Source organism: Semicossyphus pulcher, unplaced genomic scaffold (assembly GCF_022749685.1).
Source record: "Semicossyphus pulcher isolate SPU_LCO1_2020_fin unplaced genomic scaffold, fSemPul1.0.p SCAF_3, whole genome shotgun sequence".
Classification (NCBI taxonomy): Eukaryota; Metazoa; Chordata; class Actinopteri; order Labriformes; family Labridae; genus Semicossyphus; species Semicossyphus pulcher.
The window spans coordinates 34,538,181-34,562,524 of record NW_027211704.1 but is presented as its reverse complement, the minus strand read 5'-3'; the positions used below and the strand labels follow the sequence as shown (position 1 = coordinate 34,562,524).

The following is a 24,344-nucleotide window of genomic DNA, read 5'->3' as shown; positions in this document are numbered from 1 at the left end:
ACAAGACATATTTTTACTATTATTATTATTATTATTGGTATGTAATCTCTGTTATGTTATTTTTTTGTTGCTGTTTTGTTTCGGTCTCTATCCATCCATCATCTATACCGCTTATCCTGTTCAGGGTTGCAGGGGGGGTGGAGCCGATCAGTCAGCTCTCATTGGGCGACAGTTCACCTGTCAATCACAGGGCTGACACATAGAGACAGACCTTTCAGGCTCACATTCACACCTACGAGCAATTTAGAGTCACCAGTGAACCTAACGAGCATGTCTTTGGACTGTGGGAGGAAGCCGGGTACCCAGAGGGAACCCTATGTGCACGGGGAGAACATGCAGACTCACACAGAAAGGCCCACTACGTCTGACTCGGGGTTCGAACCAGGAACCTTCTAACTGTGAGCACCGTGCAGCCCTCGTCTTTGTCCATATTATAATCTGTCTAATTAATTCCATCTTGATGTAATGTGTTTGCATGATGCATTAACAGTTTGTGCCACTAAACACATGATGATGAAAATATATTTATTTTCCCACAGAAACAGCGTTATATAATAAAGTTACAGTTAATACAGAGCCTGTATACAGTTGACCACACACAGACTGAAGCTGATCTGTTTGAACTGGAGTACATGAACAACACATCATTTTTCAAACCGTCAATCACTCCATGGTTCCATCCACGCCGGTGTGAAAGTTTGCAGCTATTTAATGTCTAACATGAAAGCAAATGAGATCTTTTAATGCGTCGGACTGTTTCCAAAAACATCTGGAGACAAAAATGTGCTCAAAGTTTTTTCATGTTTCTTTCATTTTAATTCTGCTGATCACAAAGTTCTGGTTGGTTGACAGTGAAATGTGGAGAGCAACAGTTGTTCTACTGAACTTATTATCACTAAATCTAATTACGTTATTGAAGCCGCTTTAAAGCATAAATACAAAAAAATCACAAGTTTTAAATTTAGACTTTTGCTGGCTTTTCTTGGTAACTTGAAGTTTGTGTTTGGACAAAACAAGATGCTGGAAAATCGATGGCCTTTGTCAATATTCTGACATTTCATACGTGAAGCTGTTGGCGTTTAATAAATAAAACAAACAGAGGGATTAATGAATAATGAAGATAACCGTACGTTGTCGCCTAACGTATATACTGTATGCAAACATCTGTATGGATTCATAAATGTTTGAACTTTTCTTTCATGTTTAACTGTTTCTTTGTTCACAGTTGGAGCTCGACTGGGACGTCTGGGTTGGGGGGGATAACGGTAAAAATAATAGAGAAAAAAAATTATTGAATACAACACCACTGAATGACTTCACACTGACTCTGTATTTACTTATTTACACTATAAATTAAATGGTGATTATAGATCAACTTGTTGATGGACTGAAACAAACCGGAGAACTGCAGAGTGATCACATGTTTTATATTTCAATTACTTGTCCACAAAGATGGCCGTCATGTCTCGTCTCCCCCAGTCTGACCCCATGAAGGTCTGGTCAGGACTGGTTCCTACTGGTCTGCACTGGTCTCCTCCCCATCGTTGCTCGGCCCCGACATCTGCATGAAGAGCTCTCTCAGCTCTGTGATGTCATCATCGAGGGCCTGCAGGGGCGGGGCAGGCCGCTCGCGCTCCTCGATGAAATCCCACAGACGGACGTTGTTCATGAACTGGAAAAACAAACATGGACACTTTCTATAAACTACAAATCCCCAAAAGTACTACTCTGATGAACTACAACTTTGGATCTCAATCAGAGGGGTGTCTGACCCGGACGTTGCCCTCGGAGCTCATCTGTTTGCGCGGCCTGTCGGCTTCTGCTCGGCTTCCATCTGGGAAGGCGTGAAGATACAAACACTTCCCTCCGAACGGACACGAACCACGACCCTGATCGAAGTACTTACAGGCCTTCTTACTGCAGAGACACATAATAACCACATGACCTAATGATCAGCTGATAATAGAATACGGCTGCTCAATGACAGACAGCAAGCTCACCCGACTCCAGACTTAAAGAGTTCTATCAGGTGGTCCTTGTCGTCCTGGTCCTCCACCCAGTAGACCGAGGGGATGACAAACTCTGAGGCGACTCGACACTCTGGACACGCCCTGAGAGAGAGAGAGAGAGAGAGGGGGAGACAAATCTCATAGACCCTGTCCCAGTATCAAAGCATTAGCCCCAACCCTGTGCAAACTTCACAGACCCTGTCCTGACTCTTCCACGATCTCTTCTGACCTCAAAATCACTGTTGGGATTCCACAGACCCGCTTCCGGCTCTGTCCCTACCACACCAAACCTCCCACAGACTCAAAGACCCTGTCCTGCTGTCATGACCTCATAGAGTCCGTCCTGACCTTATGCAGCTTGTCCTGCTGTCCTAAACTCATCGCTTCCAACCGAGTGCCTGTCCTGGACTCAAAGACCTTAAGGATCCTGTACTACTTTCCTGACCCCACATATTCTGTCCTGTCCTTCCAGACACTGTCCAAACTTTAAAGACCCTGTCCAAACCCTGTCCTGATCTCACAGACCCTCCACGACCCTGTCCATTGGTGCTGACCATGCAGACCTTGTCCTAACCCAGTCCAAACCTCACAGACCCTGTCCTGATCTAACAGGTCCTGTCCCAGGCCCACAGACCCTGTCCTGGAGTCTGGGTGGACTCTTACTTGATGATCTTGTTGCTGAAGTTTCTGGTGCAGCGCCACTGTCGGATGCAGGCCAGACAGAAGGTGTGACAGCAGGAGGACAGAATGCCAAACCTGCGGTCAGACGGGTTCAGCTTCTGCACCACCACCTCCATACAGATAGAGCACACCTGCACAACAACAACAGTCACTGTTACTGTCACCACACCACATGAAGACCCTGATTAGCAGCTGACTGGACCCACCTTGTCCTGGCTGAGCTGGGCTGCAAACGCCTTCTCCATGTCAGCCTCAAAGGCCAGCATACACATCTGCAGACAGACAGACAGATAGAGAGACAGACAGGTATTATTGGTGATATCTGAGGAACCGGCCAATGAAAACTAGAGCTCAAGAGCGACTCTGTCAGGCTAACAGTAACACAGATTCAGTTCTGTAATTCACAGTATGAGGCGATGTCGTAGAAAAGGGTTGACACAACTTCAGACACGTTCATACATGTTTATTAAATCCGCTGCCTGGTGAGTCTGCATCTGACAGGAACATGAAGACATGAGGGTACAGCCGAGTGTCCTCCAGTATTCACAACGAGTATCATCTTCACTGTAAGAGCTTCACGTCCACCTGCAAACCTGACTATCATGGGGTGTTAATGAAGTCATACAACCGCTCGACTATCTGCATTAAAGTTAGAGCAGCGTAACACGTCTCTGCTGCAGCTACAAAGACAAACTGTACATCAGGGACACAAAGCAAACCCGGAGCTGGATGGTTTAACTTGTTTGCACTCTCTAGTGGAGAACGTGAGTCGGACACACAGTCAGTCTTGTGTTTACAGAGAGCACATGGGATTTCTTTGGAGTCTATATTTTGATATTATATATTTTGCCCTTGTGCAAAAAAAATGGAGCTGGAGGAGAAGAGATTAAAGTATAAACTAGCGAATTTGTGACATTATAAAGTCATACATTTGTGAGAAACAAAAAGTAGTTTGGGGTTCACGGCCCCCTCCCTCTGATCCACCTGTGTCTCTCCTCTGCCCTGTTGGCTCTGCTGCTCACACAGGCGTGCATGGCACGGAGCTCGGAGCATATTTAGCATATTTTCTCTGCACACAATGCTTTATAAGGCCTCAACAAATACAGTTAAAGCCCCACTACGACTCCCTGCTGCTGCGTAGCGCTGGTGCTTTTGAGATCTTAGGTGGGATTCAACAACTTTCACCTCCTTGATCCCTGACGAGGATATCTTTCGTCATAATTTGCACCTCGCGTTGTCATTTCTTGCTAATGCCAACCACCTCCAAAACCTCTCTTCTTCCAAACATGTTTTGCTAAACCTTCATCTCCCCATCTGAGCTCAATTATATCAAAGCACAAATCATGACTGACAACAACAGTGCTTGTGGAGTCTCTGAGACATTACCGTCAAACACCTTAGATTGCTATTCTTTTTGTTACGGTGATGTTGGACCACTGCGTGACAATCTTCCCATCAGGTTTAAGCGCACTATCCGCAAATTTAATACCTTCAGCAAATTTAGAGTAAATGTAAGACAATTGATGACCTTAATTTCCCTGATTTTAATTTAAGCTGCAAGTTACCCTGCGTACTCCGGACGGATACTGAAAGGAAACATGCCTGCATGGATGGAGGCTGATACAACAAACAACCACCCCAAGGTTTGTGGCTGATATATTGTGTTACGCGCTTGGGTGCGTGTTCAGAGAGGATTCTTGCGCAAATTTTTGACTTTATAATCTCAGAAATGTGTTTATTCTCCAATCTCAGACAATCAAGGCCACAAACTTGGTATAGATCATAAACTAATGAATTAAAATTAAACCCAATGTGAGAAGTTTTTATCTGGTTACGGAACAGACTGAAATAATATTGATGCCTATATATGAGCTACAAAAGCAAAGAACACCACCAGGAAGAGGACTCAGTATTTCTATAAGGTTATTTCTAATCTAAAGACGGGAGGCTTCATTTACGTTTTCCACAGATAGATTCACAGTATGTGATATGTTTGACTGTGAAACACAGCAGGAGGACGTTACTGCTCACAGACAAGATCAGAGACTCTTAGTCCACAGGGGGCGCCAACATCCACACAACATGAAAGTTCCTCACAGCAGCTTTAAACTAAATTAAATCTACATGAACACCTTTTCATGCGCTCTCCTCTGCTCGGCGTCATGGGGGTGGAGCACCTGCAGCCCGCACACCTCGCACCGGTCGCCATGGAGATAGGTACAGGTTTCCTCGTAGTAACAGTGTCCAGCAGCTGCGTAGGGACACAGCTGGGGGAGGTCCTGGTAAGCCCCGCCCACTGGGGGAGGGGCTGCAGAGAGAACAGGTAAAGGTTAAACACAAATCTGAACATGAGATGATGTCATCCTTCCTGTTCATGGATCAGGATATCTGATCATATAGTATTGATAATATTACATACACTGAAGAGCCAATCAGAAGTGAGTGTTTGCTGTACCTTGTTCCTGTGCTGACGCGTCAAGACCCGTTCTGATGGCGTCCACATACGACTGAGGGGCTGCTGCTGCTGCTGTGAGCCCTGACCCCAAACTGTCCACTGGACCCCCGTACATGCTGTCTACACCCAGGACTGAGAGACAGACAGGCAGAGAGAGACAGAGACGGAGACACAGGGAGAGAGACAGACAGGCAGAGAGAGACGGAGACACAGGGAGAGAGACAGACAGGCAGAGAGAGACGGAGACACAGGGAGAGACAGACAGGCAGAGAGAGACAGAGACACAGAGAGAGAGACAGACAGGCAGAGAGAGACGAAGACACAGGGAGAGAGACAGACAGGCAGAGAGAGACGGAGACACAGGGAGAGACAGACAGGCAGAGAGAGACGGAGACACAGGGAGAGAGACAGACAGGCAGAGAGAAACAGAGATGGAGACACAGGGAGAGAGACAGACAGGCAGAGAGAAACAGAGATGGAGACACAGGGAGAGAGACAGACAGGCAGAGAGAGACAGAGACGGAGACACAGGGAGAGAGACAGACAGGCAGAGAGAGACAGAGAGATATCAGTCTCAGGATGGTGTCCAGCACAAAAGCCAAAAAGATTTCTCACTTCCTGGTTTGGTTTCATGTTGTACGTCAGGGCCACAAGTTAGTTTTTCAAAAGGGGAGGGGGGTTACCTGCTTCTTACCTGTAACTGTCGCGATCTCTTTGTCTGTATTATCAGAAAAAAGCCAAACACATTGTGAAACATCTTATTTAGTCTCTACTCAAGAAGGTTGTTCAGGAAACCACCGAAGACAGCCACAGCCCTCTACATTAGCAAACTACTGTGAAAGTTAATGTTAGACAACATTAGCATTAGATGGCATATAAGCTAGCATTACCTCAACAGAAAGATAGTGCTGCTCTCACTACACTGGTGTGTTAAGCTAACATTGAAGGTGCTTTCTTAGAGAAAAAAACAACTCTGCTAAAGTTGGGTACGGAGCTGAGTCAGGTAGTCTGTTCCCCTTTTCACTAATGAGCAGCCCAAAGGATCATTTTCATAATATAAAATACATAAAAAACATTTCATAAAATACAAAATGCGTTGTGTTTTTTCACTCGCGATCTTGTTTTCACAGCAGCAGGTGAGCGGCGCGTGAAGGAGGCTCGTTGTTACGTGTCGAAACGATCAAACCCGACTAATGAGACTTACAATCTTTTAAAAAGATGGTCAGTATTTAACAGAAAATGTTGCACCTCAATCAATGCATTTTCAGGAGGGACTAGCAAACGGAAATGTGTGTGTGTGTGAGAGTGTGTGTGTGTGTGTGTGTGTGTGTGTGTGTGCGCGTGCGTGTGTGTGCGTGTGTGTGTTTCTGACGAGCATGTGGGAAATGCTGCTCCAGGTATGGAGGAGACAGAACTCGAGGGGCGAGTATCCAGTAAGTTAATTGATCAAGGATGACGATCTTTTCGACAGATAAAAAAAAGACATGATAACATTACATTACAAAACATGATAGAACATGTAATTGCCCCCCTTCCTGTCCCTCCGTGTTCGCCAGGGACAACCTCCCACTGTGAGGGACATGTGTGAAAGGGGCTTGTGTGTGTCAGTCACCTCTGTCTCTGAGGACCATCGTCTTCTTTGCTCCGCCTCTGACAGAAGCCCCGCCTCCAGCTCCTCCAACACCTGAATGATTCTCTGGAGCTCCTCCCCCTCCTCTGAATGAAGATTTGATGTGGTCATACCTGCAAACAGGTCATACACACCTGAATACAGGAAGTGATGTGACCACTAACAGGGAGGGATGTACTTTCACAGGCTAGATACACAAAAACACAGGATATGATTGGATGTTACCAGTCAGGTGAGTGTAAGCTGTGAGGTGAGCGTAAGCTGTGAGGTGATGAGTGTAACCTGTCAGGTGATGAGTGTAACCCGTCAGGTGATGAGGTAACCTGTCAGGTGATGAGTGTAACCTGTCAGGTGATGAGTGTAACCTGTCAGGTGATGAGTGTAACCTGTCAGGTGATGAGTGTTACCTGTCAGGTGAGTGTTACCTAACAGAGGAGCATTACTTGTCAGGTGGATCTTTACATGTCAGAAGAGTGTTACCAGTCAGCTGTATGTTAACCTGTCAGGTTAGCGTTACCTGTCAGGTTAGCGTTACCTGTCAGGTTAGCGTTACCTGTCAGGCAAGTGTTACTTGTCAAGCAATCTCGGATTCCATCGGCTATAGTCCGACGACGATATAGCCTCTATGGACACCTGTGAACATGCTGGGGCATGTAGTCGGTGGTTAGTGATAAACGACTTCCTTTTCCGCGTGCTGCATTGTTTACAGAAGAAGAAACCGTTTTTCTTGTGATCGACTTAACGGCTCTTCAGTCTGCTTTAATAACAACATCGTGATGCAGATTAGTAACAAGTCAACATGAAGCTCTGTCAGGTCTGTCCTCAAGAGGAGGAGAACACTACTTTAAAATGCTCGTTTGTTGAAAGGAGGTCAGATTGATAATTTCTGATGCGTTCAAGGAAGTCCGGAAATCTGAACGCCGAACAATTTTGTGACACTGCGTCAAGGGAATTTATCTCAAGTTGAATTTTAGATCTAGCACAGATTGCTAGCTGTTAGCTGTTAGCATGCAGATGTCTGTTTATAGAGATTAATAAAAAGCTAAATCATCATCAGATGACGCTGATGGGAGCCGGGATGTCATTATGGAGGATTACGTTCCGCCTGCTTTTGCTCTCCACACAGACTGTTTTCCCTGCATACACTGCAGCCTGCTGATACATACTTGGTCAATACTACTCAGACTACAAACGTACAACAAATGGAAACCAGAACACTTGCCATCCCGGAAATCCACGTCCCTGCCTACAGATTCTACATTTCTATGTAGAATCTGAAAATAGAGATTACCTGTCCTTTACCTGTCAGGTGAGTGTTACCTGTCAGATGGATCTGTACTTGTCAGGTGAGGTTTACCTGCAGCGGTCTCCGTAGGCACACACTCCTCTCTGGTAGAACTTGCAGATGGTGGAGGGTTTACTGTTGGTCGGGTCGTGAGAGAACATACAGCGGCTTCCCTCCCTGCACACACCGTGGAGGAAGTACCTGAAACACAACACACCTTTTACACCTGCCACACAGGAAGTGACATCCTCAGTTTCAAACAATCACACACTCACTATAGTAACAGAAAAACAACTGCACTGTGATTGGCTGACAGTTCAGGCAATTTAGCTATCATTCTAAATCAGAGCTCCCTGCAGGTTACCATAGCAACTCTTGATTATTCACTGAAACTTTAATTAAAAAGGTCATTCTTATGTATTTAGGATGTTTTGATACTACAGTAACATTGGGGCGACTTGGATATAAATAAAAGTGTTGTACACATTTAAATGTTGACCTGACGATTGAGCAAAATCACACGTGTCTATAATTCATCCTGAGGGGAAAATGAACACATGAATCACATTTCTTCACAATCAGTCTGTTGAGTTATTTTGCTTTAAGGAAGTGGAAGACAGACAGACATTTGTCAACATCCAAATAAGGTGCAGCCTGACCTCTGACCCCTGAGTTCTAACTGCAGTGTTAGCGATGCCGGTGTGCAGATCTACTTAAAACCATTGATTATATATAAAGATGGACGACACGGAGCGGGCGCTGCCATCTGGTTCATTTGTTTCCAGAGTATGTGCAGTAGAGATCGGCTGGTGGAACCACAGTATTGACGTCCCACCCCTTCCTCTCACCAAAACACACCTTAACCTTGTGGCCCTACCGTGTTGGAGCCCTCAGGTGGGCTCAGTCTGCAGCAGAGCAGCTTCTTGTGTCGGTCTGAAGCAGATATTCACGCTTATGGAAAGTTCAATGACTGTAGTGTTAGTGTTAGTTACGTCTCCTCTCGCCATTCCTCCTCTACTCTGCTACTCGGGAACAGAACGCTGCAGGAGCCCCATTTGTCCACAGAGCTGTCAATCATGAGGCCACACCCCCTTTTTATAGCATCAAATAACTAATTAAGAGTAAACTTGTCAGAAAAATTAACACTTGGACACAAATCAGCATGATAAGAACTAACTATAATGACAGAAACCATGTTGGAGAAAAATGTATTCGACGTGTATTTTGATTTTAGATTTTGACTCATGTCCCATCTGTTAACATGGAGGAGGCGGGCTTTATGAGCTATACTGCAGCCAGTTGGCGATAGAGAGGGTTTGACTTTGACTTCATGTCGTCCATCTTTTTATACAGTCTATGGTTAAATGAACAATTTGAAAACAACAGGTCTGAGATCAGTGTTCTTTAGCCTCGTTGTGAGTAATGTTCAACACTTCCAACTATCGTGTACAAAAGTCACCTAGCAAATTTAGCAATCTAGCTGGTTAGTAAAACAGATACTTCCTGTAGGACATATAGGGATCATTTTAATGAGTAACGGTAAAACTTAAAACTTTTTTTGGACAGCCAAATGCCGAAGGTGATAAGAACGTGGTAAGAACCTTCTTGACCCCAGCTGGCAAGCACAACATTCTTGGTACAGCCAGGACTTTTGTGAATAAATGACTTACTTATTACAACACATTAGCCACTCATACTTTGAAAGTCTCCAGTCAGCTGTTAGCATTGATTCTTTGTAGGTCGCATCTCTGGCCGTCTGTCCCTGGTCCCTTAGACATTTTAAACTAACAAGTGATAACACATGGGAATCACTGGAGCAGACACTGCAACTAATTATTATCTTTATAAGCAATTATTTTCAAGATTAACTTTTGTTAGACAACAGATTCATTTGACTGTCACAGAAAACTGAGAAAAACAGCAAGTATTATTGCAGTTTAATTTTCTAATTATTAATTTAAATCAATTAATTAATAAACAAATATGAAGCTATTTGTGTTGCAGAATATTTAAATGTTCTTCCTTAAAGTATGTATTAATCTATTTATATCTACATACTGTATCTGTACGTATAATAGGAAATGTGTTTATGTGAATATGCACAAATACACGACCATAGGAGTAAATGTCTTTGCATGTGCCTGTGTGCGTATTTGTACATAGTTTATGTATGTATGAATGTATGTACCATTAAATCTCCGTCTCTGGGCTATTTGTTCATTTTGATCTCGAACAGAACCGGACTATGTTACAGTGTATGTGTTTCTAATATCTTGTCCAAACTCCCTTTGCATAATTGTAAATGAAGTAAGCAGGAACACAAGAGACGGAACAGGTAAGTTAAGATTTGTTAGTCTGAGTTTTCTTCAAAATAACTGAGGAGACAGCGGAACACAAGCTAACAGCTAGCAGCTAACAGCTAAAAACATTAGCACTAGGCTAACGCGTCCGCCGTGATCTTCATCAGAAACAGATCGCGAGACCCACAGACAGAAAGGTAGGAGACTGACCGACAGGTAACAGAAAGACGTGGGCCATGCAAAGCGAAAGACTCACCTGCAGGTCACCTGTTTGGTGCTCATCTTCCTCGCGGAGCTTCACAAACGACGGCTGCTTCTAAGTTGTCACGTTGGTGTCCCGTTCAAACAGTTCCGATTGACATCCGCGTCACAGCAGAAAGGTTCCTACGAAGTTTATCGGAGGTAACGAAGTACATTTACTCAAGTATTGTACTTAAGTACACAGGCAAGGTACCCTATTTATACATAATGCCCCTTTATGCTAGTACTCCAGTGCATTTCAGAGGTACACATTGTAGGCCTACTTTACCCAAATGCGTTAGACTCTGTTTTGTTTTTTACAGGAAACTGTTCATGATCCCCATGATGATTTTAAATGTTTTTGAAACAAATTGAAGGATTAAGTTTTCCTTTTAAAGTTAGCAAATTCTCCTACTTCTTAAATTAAATAACTGGTACACTAAAATTAGCATACCTCCCTGAAGTCTCCCTAAAACTTGAACTACTGGAGATAAATTATGCCTCATGCATGACCCTTATTCCCCCTGGATTAACTGGAAAGGCATCACCAAGCTGAAAACAGGGCTTTTTTACTGTGCACATGATGACTTAGAGATACCAGCTCATCACAGAACAGAGACACTACAAATATATGAAGGTCTTATACAATATGATGCATTCAACTCTCAGTTTGTAAATAGGGACATAAATTAGATGATAATTACGGATGCAGTGAAGAAAAGTGAAATTATTTAGAGCATTGAGCAGTCTGTATAAGTTTGCTTAACATATCAAAATCGTGTAGGTTTTTCAGCATATTGGACGGCAGTTTGATCACTGTCAGTGTCCATGGTGAAGATAGCAGCTGTGTCATGAGACGTGTCTGAGTATCAGTAATCAGTAAATACTGTAGTTATGGTGACTGAAAGAATTTAAGTAATAAGTAAGACGTAAGAAAAATGTAAACTTTCCATAAGTTCAGTTGAATTAACATTTAATGTACATGTTCCGCTGTGATGTTTCACAATGTGGTCACGTGTGAGGCTGAAACATAATAAAGATACTGTTTCACACGTGACAATTGTCCCCAGACTGTCTGCACACACCTGATCTGACAGGTCAAACACGCACACACGCACACACACACACACACTCACACAGTTTGACAGCTGAGATGGAAAAAGTGTTGGCCTACATTCAGTCTGTCTGCTGAGCCAACCAGATCACAGGGTCTTTAAAGTTGCAGATAGTCTTTTATTTTGAAGGTATCTGTGGTTCATGCTGTACTCAAGTTCAACATGTCGGAGGAATCAGTTATTAGTTTGTGTTTTTTATATAAAGCTGCAGAGACAAATTAAATGCTGCAATAAATTCATGCTGCATGATGTAGCAGCCAGCTACGCACAAAATATATATATTATGATATATTATAATTCCCTTCTTTTACTCTGAAGGCCAGAAGTGTTTCCTCTTTTTAATATGCATTTGATTTTATGCACTTGGTGCTTTCTACATGTTGGTTTTTATTTTTTTACTCTCATTTTATTTTATTTGTTTTTATTTTATTTCTGTGTCAATAATTTATTCCGGAAAGCTCTTAACTTCAGACCGACTAGGACTCCGCCCTGCAGATCATCGACAGTCTCCATGACGACACTGCCAACACAGTCCGAAGGTCACCTGTTCAGACTGAAGCAGGAACAGGTGAGCCCGGGTCACATGGCTGTCTGTCAGATGGCACTTGCAACCTGATAGGCCGGAGCCGTGAAGTGAAGTCATTGTATAGGCTGTCACATAGCAACCAGGTGTGAGAAGGAGGAGCGAAGAAGAAGAGACAGACAACGAAGAACTGAAAAGAGGAGGAGAGAAGAACAAAACAAGTCAATGAGGAGTGAGAGGGGAGAAGAAAGGAGGAGCAGAAGATTTGAGGAGTTAAAGTAGGATTGAAAGGACGAGTAAAAGAAAGACAGAAGGAGAAAAGGAGCACTGGAGGACTAATAACAAGAGTAAAAGGAGGAGTTAGGAAGTAAAAGGAGGACAGGAGCAGTAAAGGAGGAGAATAAGAGGACAGGAGGAGTAAAGAGCGGAGTAACAGAAGGACTGGAGGAAGAAAAGGAGGAGAAAAAGAAGGGCTGGAGGAGTAAAACAGGATTGACGGGGGACAGGGAGAGTAAAAACAGGAGTAAAATACAGAGCAGAGGAGGAAAAAAGGAGTAAGGAGCACTGGAAGAGTAAAAACAGGAGTAAAAGGAGGACTGGAGGAATCAAGACAGGGGGTGAAGAGTAAAAGGAGGAGGTGAGGATTTGAGGAGATGGATCAGAGTGTGATTCGGCTGAGTCACTGTCGGAAGGAGATCTTCTGTTTCTCGGTCCCGGAGGAGTGTCCGAGCTGTGGGGAGGAACTGAAGGGGAGCAGACTGCAGGAGGCACCGATCAGCCTCCCCTCCCCATTCACCAACGGACACAAGACCTCCTGCTGCCTGCTGGTGGCACCGGCACATGACAACCTCAACAGGTATACACACTGAAACAAGTAAATACCAACAGGTATACACACACTCAAACAGGTAAATACTCACATGTATACTATCTTCAGTTGCTGTTCATTCAATTTTTATTTGTATTATGTTAATCCCAGTCTACACAGTTGAGATCAGTCTAACCAGAGTGTGTGTTTACTCCTCAGAGAGTTTGATGGGACGTCAGATCTGCACACCGGCATCGCTAACACTACAGGTAGGACTCAGGGGTCAGAGGTCAGGCTGCACCTTAGTTGGATGTCGACAAATGTCCGTCTGTCTTCCACTTTCTTAAAAACAAAAAATCTCAACAAACTGATTGTGAAGAAATGTGATTCATGTGTTCATTTTCCCCTCAGGATGAATTATAGACACGTGTGATTTTGCTCAATCGTCAGGTCAACATTTAAATGTGTACAACACTTTTGTTTATATCCAAAACCTGCAGAACTAATGACACTCCCATCAGCCTCAGCTGCACTCTACTGTGTTTACTGCTTCATAGCACATGCATGTTTACATATTAAACTAAGATAACCAACATGATTAACATTATACCTGCTCAATATCAGCATTCAAGCAATGTTATTGTTAGCATTTTAGTATGCTAACGTTAGCACTACATTCTTAATACACAAGGCTGCTAGCATAGGCGTGGGCTGTGGGTGATTTGTGTGTGTGTGTGTGTGTGTGTGTGTGTGTGTGTGTGTGTGTGTGTGTGTAGGGGTTGTGTATAACTACACTCGTGGTGGAGTTCGTAGAGATCAGAGTGGGTGGGAGCGCTGCGTCAGTGTTCCTCTGGTTCGACCCGACATGTTCCACCTGCTGGCTCAGTGGGACCAGTATCTGGACCGCTTCTCTGACGGACCCATGTGGGACCCTGCCTGGCACAGGTACACCTCACACCTTACACAGGTGCACTTCACACCTGGAAAAGGTACAACTCACACCTGGCACATACACGAGTCACACCTGGCACAGGTCACACTGTCTCTCCAGCCCACATGTCTCCCCCTCTCTTGCACATCTGTCTCTTATTTTGTGTCTGTGTCTCCCGGCCAATTGTCCGTCTCTATCCCTCCACCTCCCACCTACCTGTCTGTCTTTTCCCCTTTGTATCTCCTGCCCCACACCTGTCTCTCCTACCCTCATTTTTGTCTCTCTCTCCCTTCCACCTTACTATATATCCTTCCCACCTATCTCACTCTCTTTCTTCCTTGCCCACCTGTCCATCACTTCTGTCAACATGTCCCCCCCCCCTCTCTGTCTCTCCTGCCCACCTGTCTGTCTCTCAGGTTCCATGAGGAGGACCATAACTGCTTCAGTTTCTGTCTTCAGTTCATGAACAGCGTCCTGGCAGCGGAGGGGCGGGGCTCTCTGAGCAGAGAGACCTTCACTCACAGCTTCATCCTGCCGAGGATGAGGAGGGTCTCCAAGTACAACACGCTGTATGAACACATCCAGAGACACCAGTACTACATGGTGGACAGACAGGAGGACAGACAGGAGGACACACAGGTCACCAGTTGAGCCCGTTTTAGTGCAGTGAAGCAATGTGGACTGACAGTTTGTCTGTTTGGCTTCTCCCTTTCTCTTTCACACTGGAAAGGCTCAGCATCTTTTGGTTGATAAAAGTTGAGTATTTGAAAACATCTATCCAACAAGTGCTGTAGTCTTTTTGAACAACTTTGGCACTTCATTTTCTCCTGTTAAGTATGGTGTACTGCAAGGGTCAGTGTTGGGGCCACGTCCTGAGCTTCAGCCCTCAGGACTGTAGTTGTGAGGCCGCTAGTTTGTTTCAGCTCATCTGAATAGCTTTAGCCATGTTAGCTTCTAACTAGCTCACTAGTTAGTTAGTTCACTACACCCATCACAAATCAAATGCCTTACTCAGACTACCCAATGTAACAACTCCTCACTTCAGTGGTGCACTCGTAACGTCTTTATCTCTTGTGCTCTTGTTGATAATATTACATAAAATCTATCCGGTTATAGTTTATTTCTACTAGAAGGACCTCAAAGCTCCAGGATAGATACAGTATGACTTAGAGTACATTTCCTCTTCTCCATGTTTTCTTCTTCTGTGGTACAAACCCCTCTTGCCCCCCCCCCCCCCTCCCTTTTTGTACAGTTCCCCTGAGGGAGTGGTCGATGTCGTTTCTTACAGCCAAATTTGAAAACCAATCCCTCCCATTATTTCTCGTATTCTTTGGTTTGTATTTATGTTTCCTGCAGTCTCATTATGTCTATCCCAACCTGACAATAAATTGATGAATTGTTTGCTGCTGTCATTTAGTTGCTGCATACTAAACAAACTTACTTTTTGTATATTTATCTTATCAGTGCGGGAGCCAGAGCAGGCAGGAGCATTGGCATGGAGAGTCTGTTTTCATATTTGAATGTCAGAATAAACGTTAGTCAACCATAAAGAGATCCAGGTGTCACAGAGTCTTTCCTCTCACACCAACACAACACAGAAGCACACCGGTCATCAGGACGTCAAACACACACTGGACTGAAATCATCAGCAGCTTCAGATTTCAACGTATCACTTCTTTCAGTCCAAGCAAAGAGTCAGAGCTTTGTCTGCTGCCCCCCACGTCTACAGAAACATTACTTAAAGTCATTTTCATGTAAAAAATAAAAATAAAAATACATTTCATAGTTACAGCTTCTCAAATGATCCTCTGAACCATTTTCAAGTACTTTTAAGATCAATCTATTAAGAGAAAAATTAATAAGCAGCTTTAAGTCGAGATGAAACGACATTTCGAGAGTATCTAGCTTCCGTATTGTGACGTATTTCCAAATGAAACAGGACGTGCAGGCGGGACATATCATTAGAGGGATTTGATTTGATCGTTGAGAAGTGGGCGTAGACAGACGTTCTCCACAGCGCAGTAGCTAGCTAACTGACCGAGCGTTCTTGGTGCTCTGCGGCTAAATGTTGCAGATTGATTGACAGGTGGATGTCATGATATTATTGGTTTAAATTGGTTGGTACTAGCTTACATAAGCACACGTGATATTTTGTTTTACAGGAAGAAAAAAATGATCAGATTTTGATATAAGAATAAGAAGAAACGGATTTTCTGTATTTTTTTTGGCCTATATTGTCAAATAAATGCACAATATTTCCGGGGATGTGATCTAAAAGGATTAAAATGACATTTTTCATTTCACCTGGACTTTAATCCAGAAGGTAAATAATCATTAGCCGCAATCTCAAAATGAGCTCCACCTCAAACAACTCCAACATTAAAAACCTGCTTTGACATGATTGCATGAGTAATAATTGAACGATAGAAAATGATAAAGATGAATATTTTGCACTTTTAATAACTGAACTGTTTCCTGTTGAAACGTCCATACTTATACTGAAGAAAAAAATTAAACGCAGTACTTCTACTTGTAACAGACTATTTACGGCGTGGTATTTGTACTTTTACTAACTGATATGAATACTTCCAACATCACAGGCTGAAAGTATTAATGCATTAACACGTTTTTGATATTGAATGTGAAGATGCAGCTGTGTACAGAGGACCAACCACTGAGGGGCGCCAAGTTGCCAACTGTCAATAAGATATCACATTCATACCCGTTGGCAATACCACCGGGAGCAATTTGGGGTTCAGTGTCTTGCCCAAGGACACTTGTAGGCTGAGGGAGTTGGGGATCGAACCTATGACCTTCCGAGCCACAGCATGTTACTTTTATGGACTTTGGACACGTCGTTGCTCTTACTGATCTTATGTCAGAAATGTGTCAATCACTGCTAGCCAATCAGATCATAACACACAAAGGAGTTTTTCGGCTGATAAATGTCGTATCACTGACTCTGAAGTCTGAAAGTTTTTGCTCTTTAGGATCAAATATATTGTCTATGATTTAAAGTTGATTCTTACAGACTTCTGTGCTGCTGCTGAAAAAAACTTGGAAGACTTCACCCTACCATTGTCGAAACTGAGGGCGGAACCATAGGAGGAGGCCGAAAGTTCCAGTCGGACACAGCGTGGGTGACACCGCAGCGTCCCTCATCAAAACAAACCCGACCAGAGCGTTTGTGAATGAATGAAGGTAACTGATGTAACTTCAAACGAGCGCCTGTTAATAGGCTTAAAGGCTAACGTGCCAACAGTGCCATTAGAGAATAAGGTAATGAGCTAAATGCTAGGCTAACATATTTACAGGCTAACAGTTCATCAAGTTTACATCAACAGAGTCCAGATAAAGCAGAGGACTGCCAAACGTGCGACCTGGGCTGACTCGGTCCGAGCCGGTCCCGGCAGCATGCAGGCAGAGTTTCGGGCTCCGAAGAGACGCACCCGGGTGTATGAAGAGTACGAGGCTCCGCTGCCGGTGAGCCGCAGCCCGGAGGAGAGGAGCAACTTCAGGGCGGAGCTCATCAACCAGCACGTGCTGGTCTGTCATCCGGACCACATCCAGAAGATCCACAATCAGGTCTGAGTTAATCCACATTATATATAACCTGGTCAGAGTTAATCCACGCTATATTAATATATTTAAGGCCCAGTTTAATCCACAGCACGTAAAACCAGGTCTGAGTTAATCCAACTCGGGTTGAACCAGGTCTAAATTAATGCTAAATTAAGCATGATTACATTGGTTATTTTGCCCTGAGGTTCGTCTCTCAGGCTGAATAGGTTTTGTTTTGTTTCAGGGTTATTTCGGAAAAGGTATCCTGTCCAGAGCCAGACCAGACCACAGTATCTCTGACCAATGGGAGCGTGAGTTTACATCTACGTTATGACATCATCATCAGTCTGGTCCAATCAGTGCTGTTAGCTGCAGTCAGCTGCTTTCTGTTTCTGTTACAGAACATGAAGGATTGTTGTTACCTGTCATCTCACAGTCCAGGTCAGTGACATCACATCCTGTCAGTTTACATGATGACATCACACATCAGTCATATTGAGATGAGCCTCTTCCTCCTCCTACTCTTCTCTTCTTCCTAACTCTCTCACTGCTCTTCTTCTTTCTCCTCCACCTCCCCACCTCCTCCTCCTTCCTTTCTTCTTTTCCACCTCTCCCCCAAATCCTGCTCTTGTTTCCCCTCTCCTGCTCCATCGTCTCTTCCTCCTCTTCCTCTTCTCCCTCTTCCTACTCTTTTCCTCCTCAAACTCCTCATCATCGTTTTCTTCTCTTCCTCCCCTGCTCCTGCTTCTTTTCTTGTCCTTCTCTACTGCTCTCCCTCCTCCTCTTCACCCTGTCCTTTTCCCCTCCTCTTCCGCTCTTCTCCTCTTCTCTTTCTATCCACTTCCTCCCCCCTGCTCTTGTTCTCCTCCTTTTCTTCCTTTCTTCCTCCTCCCCTGCTTCTCCTCCTGCTTCTTTCCTTCTCTATCTCTCCTGCTCCTTCTCCTCTTCTTCTTCTCTTCCCCTTCACCTCTCCTCATACCTTCTCTTCTTCTCCTCTACTCTCCTCAGCCTCGTTCTCTTTTCCTCCTCCTCTCCTTCTCCTCTTATCTCCTCCTCTGTTCCTCTTCCTCCTGCAGGTACGATGAGCTCCTCAGGTGGGCGGGCTCAGCTCTCTCTGCTCAGGGATTGGATGAAGACACTATAAATCAAACCTTGCTCAGAGTCTCTAAGCCGGTAGAGATGGAGGAGGTGAGGAGGGAGGTGAAAGGAGGGGAGAACGGACAGAGGAGGGAGGAGGAGGAGAAGGTGGAGGAGCCAGGAGCAGAGGGTGGAGTCTGTACCCAAACAAAGAGGCTGCGGCTGGGGTCAGAGGTTGAGCCAGAGGCAAAGAGAAGCAGCAGGTAGAGTCAATTGTTCTCTTCTCTGTCACCAGACTCCATTGAAAAAACAGACAACTTTGTTAAACTGTGTTTTTACGTAAAACTCACAAATTAGACTCTTAAACTTGACACTGTTTTATTTGTAGTTTGGTGTTCAGCTGAACTCGGCTTGTTTATAATCACAAAAAAGGTACAGGTATTAAAAGACACAGTTGAGACACAGTTCTGTTGTGATGCACGGCACATTCAGACACACAGTCTCTGTCACTCACCTTAAGTCTTTTCCTTCTGTGAGTGAAAACATTAAACCATGATGAACTCTATTTTAACATTCAGGTTGGAGCCTCAAGACCTAAACCCGGACCAGGACCCTGACCCCAGCTCAGACCAGGACTCTGACTCCAACTCTGACCCCACCTCTGACTCTGACTCTGACCCTGCTCCAGATCCTTTGGTTCCAGGTCCTGGTTTTGTCCTGGTGGTCTCTGACAGTGAGGTGAGTCTTCAGGCTTCAGAGGCATCTTTACTTTTGACATTATGGTGGGAAAAGTTACATGTTTGAGGACGAACACATCGGCTATAGTTACAACCTCTTAATGCTCAATGATAAATACATACAAATACATAATTCCACATCTAGACTGTAAAGTAGACACATTTCTAATGATGGGAAGCAATTAAAAAAAACAAGAGTTTTTTTAAAGCTGCGACTGAAGATTATTCAGTTGGTGGAGTCAGTGCAGACGCCTGAAGGCAGCAGGACACGTCGATAAATCTGCAGCCTCTGATTGGATAAGTGACATCACTATATCCATGAGTTACTAAGTCTTCATCTCACACTGAATCTGATCCCAACCATTGAACAGCAGCAGCTCCCTCATTAATCCATCAATTAATAAGACATCTCCCTGCAACAGAAACCAAAAATAATTGATGGATCAAAGATCGAATGAACCCAGAGAGCTTAGCTGTTTGATTTCCAACATGGCTGCCATGTCTTTTAATGTCCTTTTAATGTGTGTATTTTTGTGTGTGTATGTGTGTGTCCACAGGTGTGTGAGGGGGTCAGGGAGGTACGACGTTCTCCGCTCTCTCTCACAGAGAACCTGCAGCTCAGTCTGGAGGAGGTAACACGTCGGCACACACATTGTTCATTTACACAGAAACAATCAGCTTCCTTCTGTCTATAAACACTACATTACCCATGAACCTTAGCTACTGTTAAATGAAGAAGGATGCAGGATGAGAAAGTAAACTGTTCTGAATGTTTGATCTGACCTGTACCTGGACAGCAAGTGACTGTCTGTCTGTATCTACAGGCCTTCTTCCTGGTCTACAGCCTGGGCTGCCTGTCTGTCTACCTGAACCAGGTATCTGTCTGTCTGTTTGTTCAGTTAACCTGTAGTCTTATTTACCTTTTTAAAGGAAACTGTGAACCAAAGACTGTACATAAATACAGTGGGGCTCTGATAACCTAAATAATGACTCTCTCAGGTGTTTAGCTCACCTGTAGATGCAGCTTGTTTTGGCCAGGACACTCTTGAAAAAGAGATTTTTAATCTCAAGAGCTTTTTCCTGCTTAAAGCTCCTGTGAGGAGATTTTCGCTGGTTATGAAACAGACTGAAATGAATTCTGATGACTCTATATGAGCGACAAAAACAAACCAGACCATCAGCGACAAGATTGATTATTTAGTTTATTTTTAAGGCCTCAAACTGCTGGCGGGGGGGGGAGGTATCAGACGAAGTGATTTACTGCACGCTGCCTTTGTTTACATTTGTGAGTGTTACATGTGACTGTTGAAGGAAGCAGGTTTTTTGTTAAAATCTTAAACTTGAGCATTTACAGGGCAAAATCAGCAAAGAGATGGGAGGTACGGCTTTGTCCACAGGGGGCGCCAAAATCTACACAAACCGAAAGTTCCTCACAGGAGAAATAAAGATAAATAAATATATTGGACGATGAACCTCCCTTTGAAGCCTTGACTTTGGCTTTTTGGGGGACTTGGTTGAAGTTCTTGAAAACGTTTCACCTCTCATCCAAAAGGCTAGAAGGAGCTAGAAATATAAGCCTCTGTAGGTCATTAGCGTGCTAATAGATGTGTAATCAAGGGTGAGTCGACCACAGACATGGTGCATCATCATTATAACATCTCTATCGTGGTAATCGGGTCGCTTTGTGGCGACTTGTCATTCACAGGCAGTCATCTCATTTACTTTAAGTTACACCATAAATGACTAAATGACTAAATGAACATCATGCTGTTTGAAGAAGACTTGAAACTAAAGATCGAGACCATAAACTCATTCGGACAAAGTTTACTGAGGGAATAAATCACGAGAGAAGGAGGACCATTTTCTCGTAGACTTCTATAGAATCAGACTTCTTTTTACAAACAGTGGCGTCGCCCCTGCTGGACATTAGAAAGAATTAAGGTTAAAGGCAAGGCTGCATTGACTTCACTTTTCAGACCCAGAGGCCACAGTCACGTCTTGTCTGCAGTCTGCGGTTAAAAAAATATAAAATAAAATCAGTTTGACTTTCTTTTAATTTTGTATAAATACGTGAATGTGTCAAAGTAACAAATAGATGAATGAATGAAAACATTTCCTGTGAATCCAAACAAAACATTTCTGACTGAGAACCGAAGATGACCTCATACATGTCTTGTCCTGTGATTGGTCAGGAGCCCCTGTCAATCCTCCAGCTGTGGAGGAAGTTCCGTTCCCTGCGGCCCGACTTCATCAGCTCTTTCGCTGCCTATCAGCACTTTCGAAGCAGGGGGTGGGTCCCTAAAGTTGGGGGCGGGGCCAAGTACGGAGTCGACCTCAGTAAGAGACACGTGCACGCACAACCACAGACACCCACAAATATCCAAGTTTAGAAGGAGGATGGCCATGACCACTGAAACTTTGATCATTTGACAACATGTGATTGACAGCTGCCAATCATCAGAACGCAGGAGGCAGAGGCTGAACAGAAAAATTTTAGTATGTTTTTTGTGACGTCTCTTTTTATAGGATTTACTTTTTCTGTCTGTTTTCAGTGTTGTACAGGAAAGGGCCCCCTTTCTACCACGCCAGGTAACACACACACACACACACACACACACACACACACACACACACACACACACACACACATCTTAACCCTGTTCAAATAAATCCTCTCTGTCCAAAACTGTTTGTTATTATACGGTAATAATTTCTTTCTGAAGTAGTGAAACAAAGTCAATTTCACAGATTGTCCCTCTTCTCTTCCTGTAGTTATTCGGTGGTAATTGAGCGGGTGGATGATGAGTTCAGGGGCACAGCATTGCGTCCGTTTTCCTGGCGCTCTCTGGCGGCTCTCAGCAGGATCACCTCCAACGTCTCCAAGGTAACAAGGCGTCAGACTCTGTCGGATCAGCTCGGATTCTGACTGCTTATTATTTTCATTGTTTGTTCTACAGGAGCTGATGTTGTGTTACATCATCTATCCAGCCGACCTATCAGAAGCTGAGCTGGACTCACCTGTGTGCCTGAGCACACTGATGGTTCAGGTAAGAGACAGGAATATAATTTGTTGACCTGAAGAAAATGTTTTAACAATTTTCATTTTGAAGAAACTTTGATCAACAGAAACTTCACAGAGTTGCAGTTTTACAACTTTTTCTGCAGAATATTTTCAGGTTTTGAAGAGTTAAACCACTGGCTGTAGGACAGAATATATCCATCCCATCTGTGTGGTGCAAAGTGTAGACTGTTCCTCACGTTAATACATGAAACGCAAACGTCGTATTTCTACATGTTTTTTGGAGCCAGAAGTGAACATGTTCTGACGACAGGGTGGATAAACATTCTACGTCCTTCCCTGTGTTAAGGTGATAATCTGGAAGATTTTCATGTTAATAAATATTAAGTCTCAATCTGAATGAGGTAACACAATGGTGATTGAGCCTATGACCCACTGATGAAAGCCTGAGCATTTGCAGTATATAGTATTATTATGGACTGGCTGTCTGTGGTGACATTGGCGGAACAAACCCCAAGCGGCGCCCAGTTAGTGACATGTTTCCCATCAGCCAGCAGTGGTTGGTCTGCCAGAGAGGGTAGGTGGAGCTAAGCGGCTGCTTTTCCTCTCTCTGCAAGTGTTGCGAGTAAACAGTAATCTACTATGGCTGAACAAACAAAGAAAAGATGGATGACTACAGATACAACTTCAACAAGAAGTGAAAATCCAAAGAAGAAGAAACAAACTCGACGCTCAGATGAAGCAAACAGTCTGAAAAGGAAAGTGAGGAAGTCTGACAGTCGATGTCTGGTTAAATTAGGGAAGTGTGCTCCCGCAATTACCGTATATCACCATTAGGGGGCGTCCAAGAGAAAGAAACTGAAATCTTCGTGATTGTCATTTAATGAAATAAAAAAAAGATCAAAGTGGCACTGAGAAATATAAGACAAAAACTGTATATATACAACATCAGCACTGCAGCTTAAGATGGCTCTTAATGGTGATCAACCTGCTAATTACTGACTTTAATAACTGTCCATAAAGAATCATTAAACCGTAAAAAAACAGCTGCTGTTGAAGTTTTGAAAACATGAATCTTTTGTTTGCATAAATAAGTTGTGGTCATGTTTCATTCAAACACCTGTGAGGATTGTCCTGGATATATTTAGTGCTAATGAAGTTTGATCAATCAGGACAGGAAACAGTGAAGATGTGTTTTCTCAACAGGAAGTGATCGTCAGCAGGTGGGTTTCCTCCAGAGAGCGAGTGGAGCAGGACGACATCTGACTGACCTCGGAGACTGATGACGTCACAAAGGGACAGCAGACAAATGTAAAAAGAGGATCAAATTATGTTTCCATGAACAATTTAGAGACAAAAAGACAACATGGACGTCACGAAGAGACTGACTGTGTGTGAAAGCTCAGATGTCAGAGTGTCCTTGAACGCAGCAGCTGGTTGGCTTCTGTTTCTCAGTGAGTTTGAAGTTCAGATCCGTCGATGAAGTGTCCTGTTTTTTTAAGAGGTCAAACAGGAGCTGAACTTCCATCACATTGATAAATCAAAGATGTACAGTCACACACACAGTCTGATGTCTCTCAAACAGACATTGAAACAAACATTGAACCTGTTTTAATACAAACTCAGCACCTCAAACCGTCGACATGTTTGTTTTTTTCAGTTTCAGCTAGTTACTGAGGGTTACTGAGTCACCTCGTGTCAGTTAATCAGTTACTTGTCCATTATTCAGATACAATCAGTCAATTTGAGCATTTGTATGCAAAGGAAACGTCTTATATCGTAGATGATTTATCTAAACTTGTTAAAAATACGAGCAAAAACTTTTAGGAGGACTTACGAGTAGAGCCGCTTCTCCTTCATGTCGAAAGGAGCCATTTGAGGTGGTTCGGGCATCCGATTAGGATCCTCCTGGCCGCCTCCCTTTGGAGGTTTTCTGGGCACCTCTTGAGCCTGCTGCCACCGCGACCCAGCCG

At 43.8% G+C, this 24,344-nt stretch overlaps 3 protein-coding genes across 3 annotated transcripts; 2 read left to right on the top strand and 1 right to left on the bottom strand.

Moving 5' to 3' along the window:
• Positions 1-508: 508 nt before the first annotated feature.
• On the bottom strand, positions 509-10,703 carry mkrn2 (makorin, ring finger protein, 2). The gene is made up of 10 exons (XM_069678938.1): positions 10,617-10,703; positions 8,133-8,261; positions 6,758-6,888; positions 5,146-5,277; positions 4,823-4,998; positions 2,897-2,962; positions 2,673-2,821; positions 2,001-2,111; positions 1,773-1,917; positions 509-1,672 (listed from the first exon to the last, which is right to left on the bottom strand). The coding sequence occupies exons 1-10, from the start codon at positions 10,640-10,642 to the stop codon at positions 1,514-1,516; spliced, it is 1,224 nt and encodes a 407-aa protein (XP_069535039.1). The 5' UTR covers positions 10,643-10,703; the 3' UTR covers positions 509-1,513.
• A 2,188-nt stretch (positions 10,704-12,891) lies between these two features.
• On the top strand, positions 12,892-14,628 carry LOC138606552 (MKRN2 opposite strand protein-like). The gene is made up of 4 exons (XM_069679018.1): positions 12,892-13,094; positions 13,266-13,315; positions 13,823-13,991; positions 14,394-14,628. Exons 1-4 carry the CDS (start codon positions 12,892-12,894, stop codon positions 14,626-14,628), a joined length of 657 nt encoding a protein of 218 aa, XP_069535119.1.
• A 2,567-nt stretch (positions 14,629-17,195) lies between these two features.
• Positions 17,196-23,994, top strand: tsen2 (TSEN2 tRNA splicing endonuclease subunit). The gene is made up of 12 exons (XM_069678677.1): positions 17,196-17,562; positions 17,783-17,849; positions 17,940-17,979; positions 18,615-18,878; positions 19,194-19,353; positions 19,910-19,984; positions 20,177-20,227; positions 21,545-21,689; positions 21,905-21,941; positions 22,125-22,236; positions 22,310-22,399; positions 23,578-23,994. The coding sequence occupies exons 1-12, from the start codon at positions 17,392-17,394 to the stop codon at positions 23,635-23,637; spliced, it is 1,272 nt and encodes a 423-aa protein (XP_069534778.1). The 5' UTR covers positions 17,196-17,391; the 3' UTR covers positions 23,638-23,994.
• The last annotated feature ends 350 nt before the right edge of the window (positions 23,995-24,344 follow it).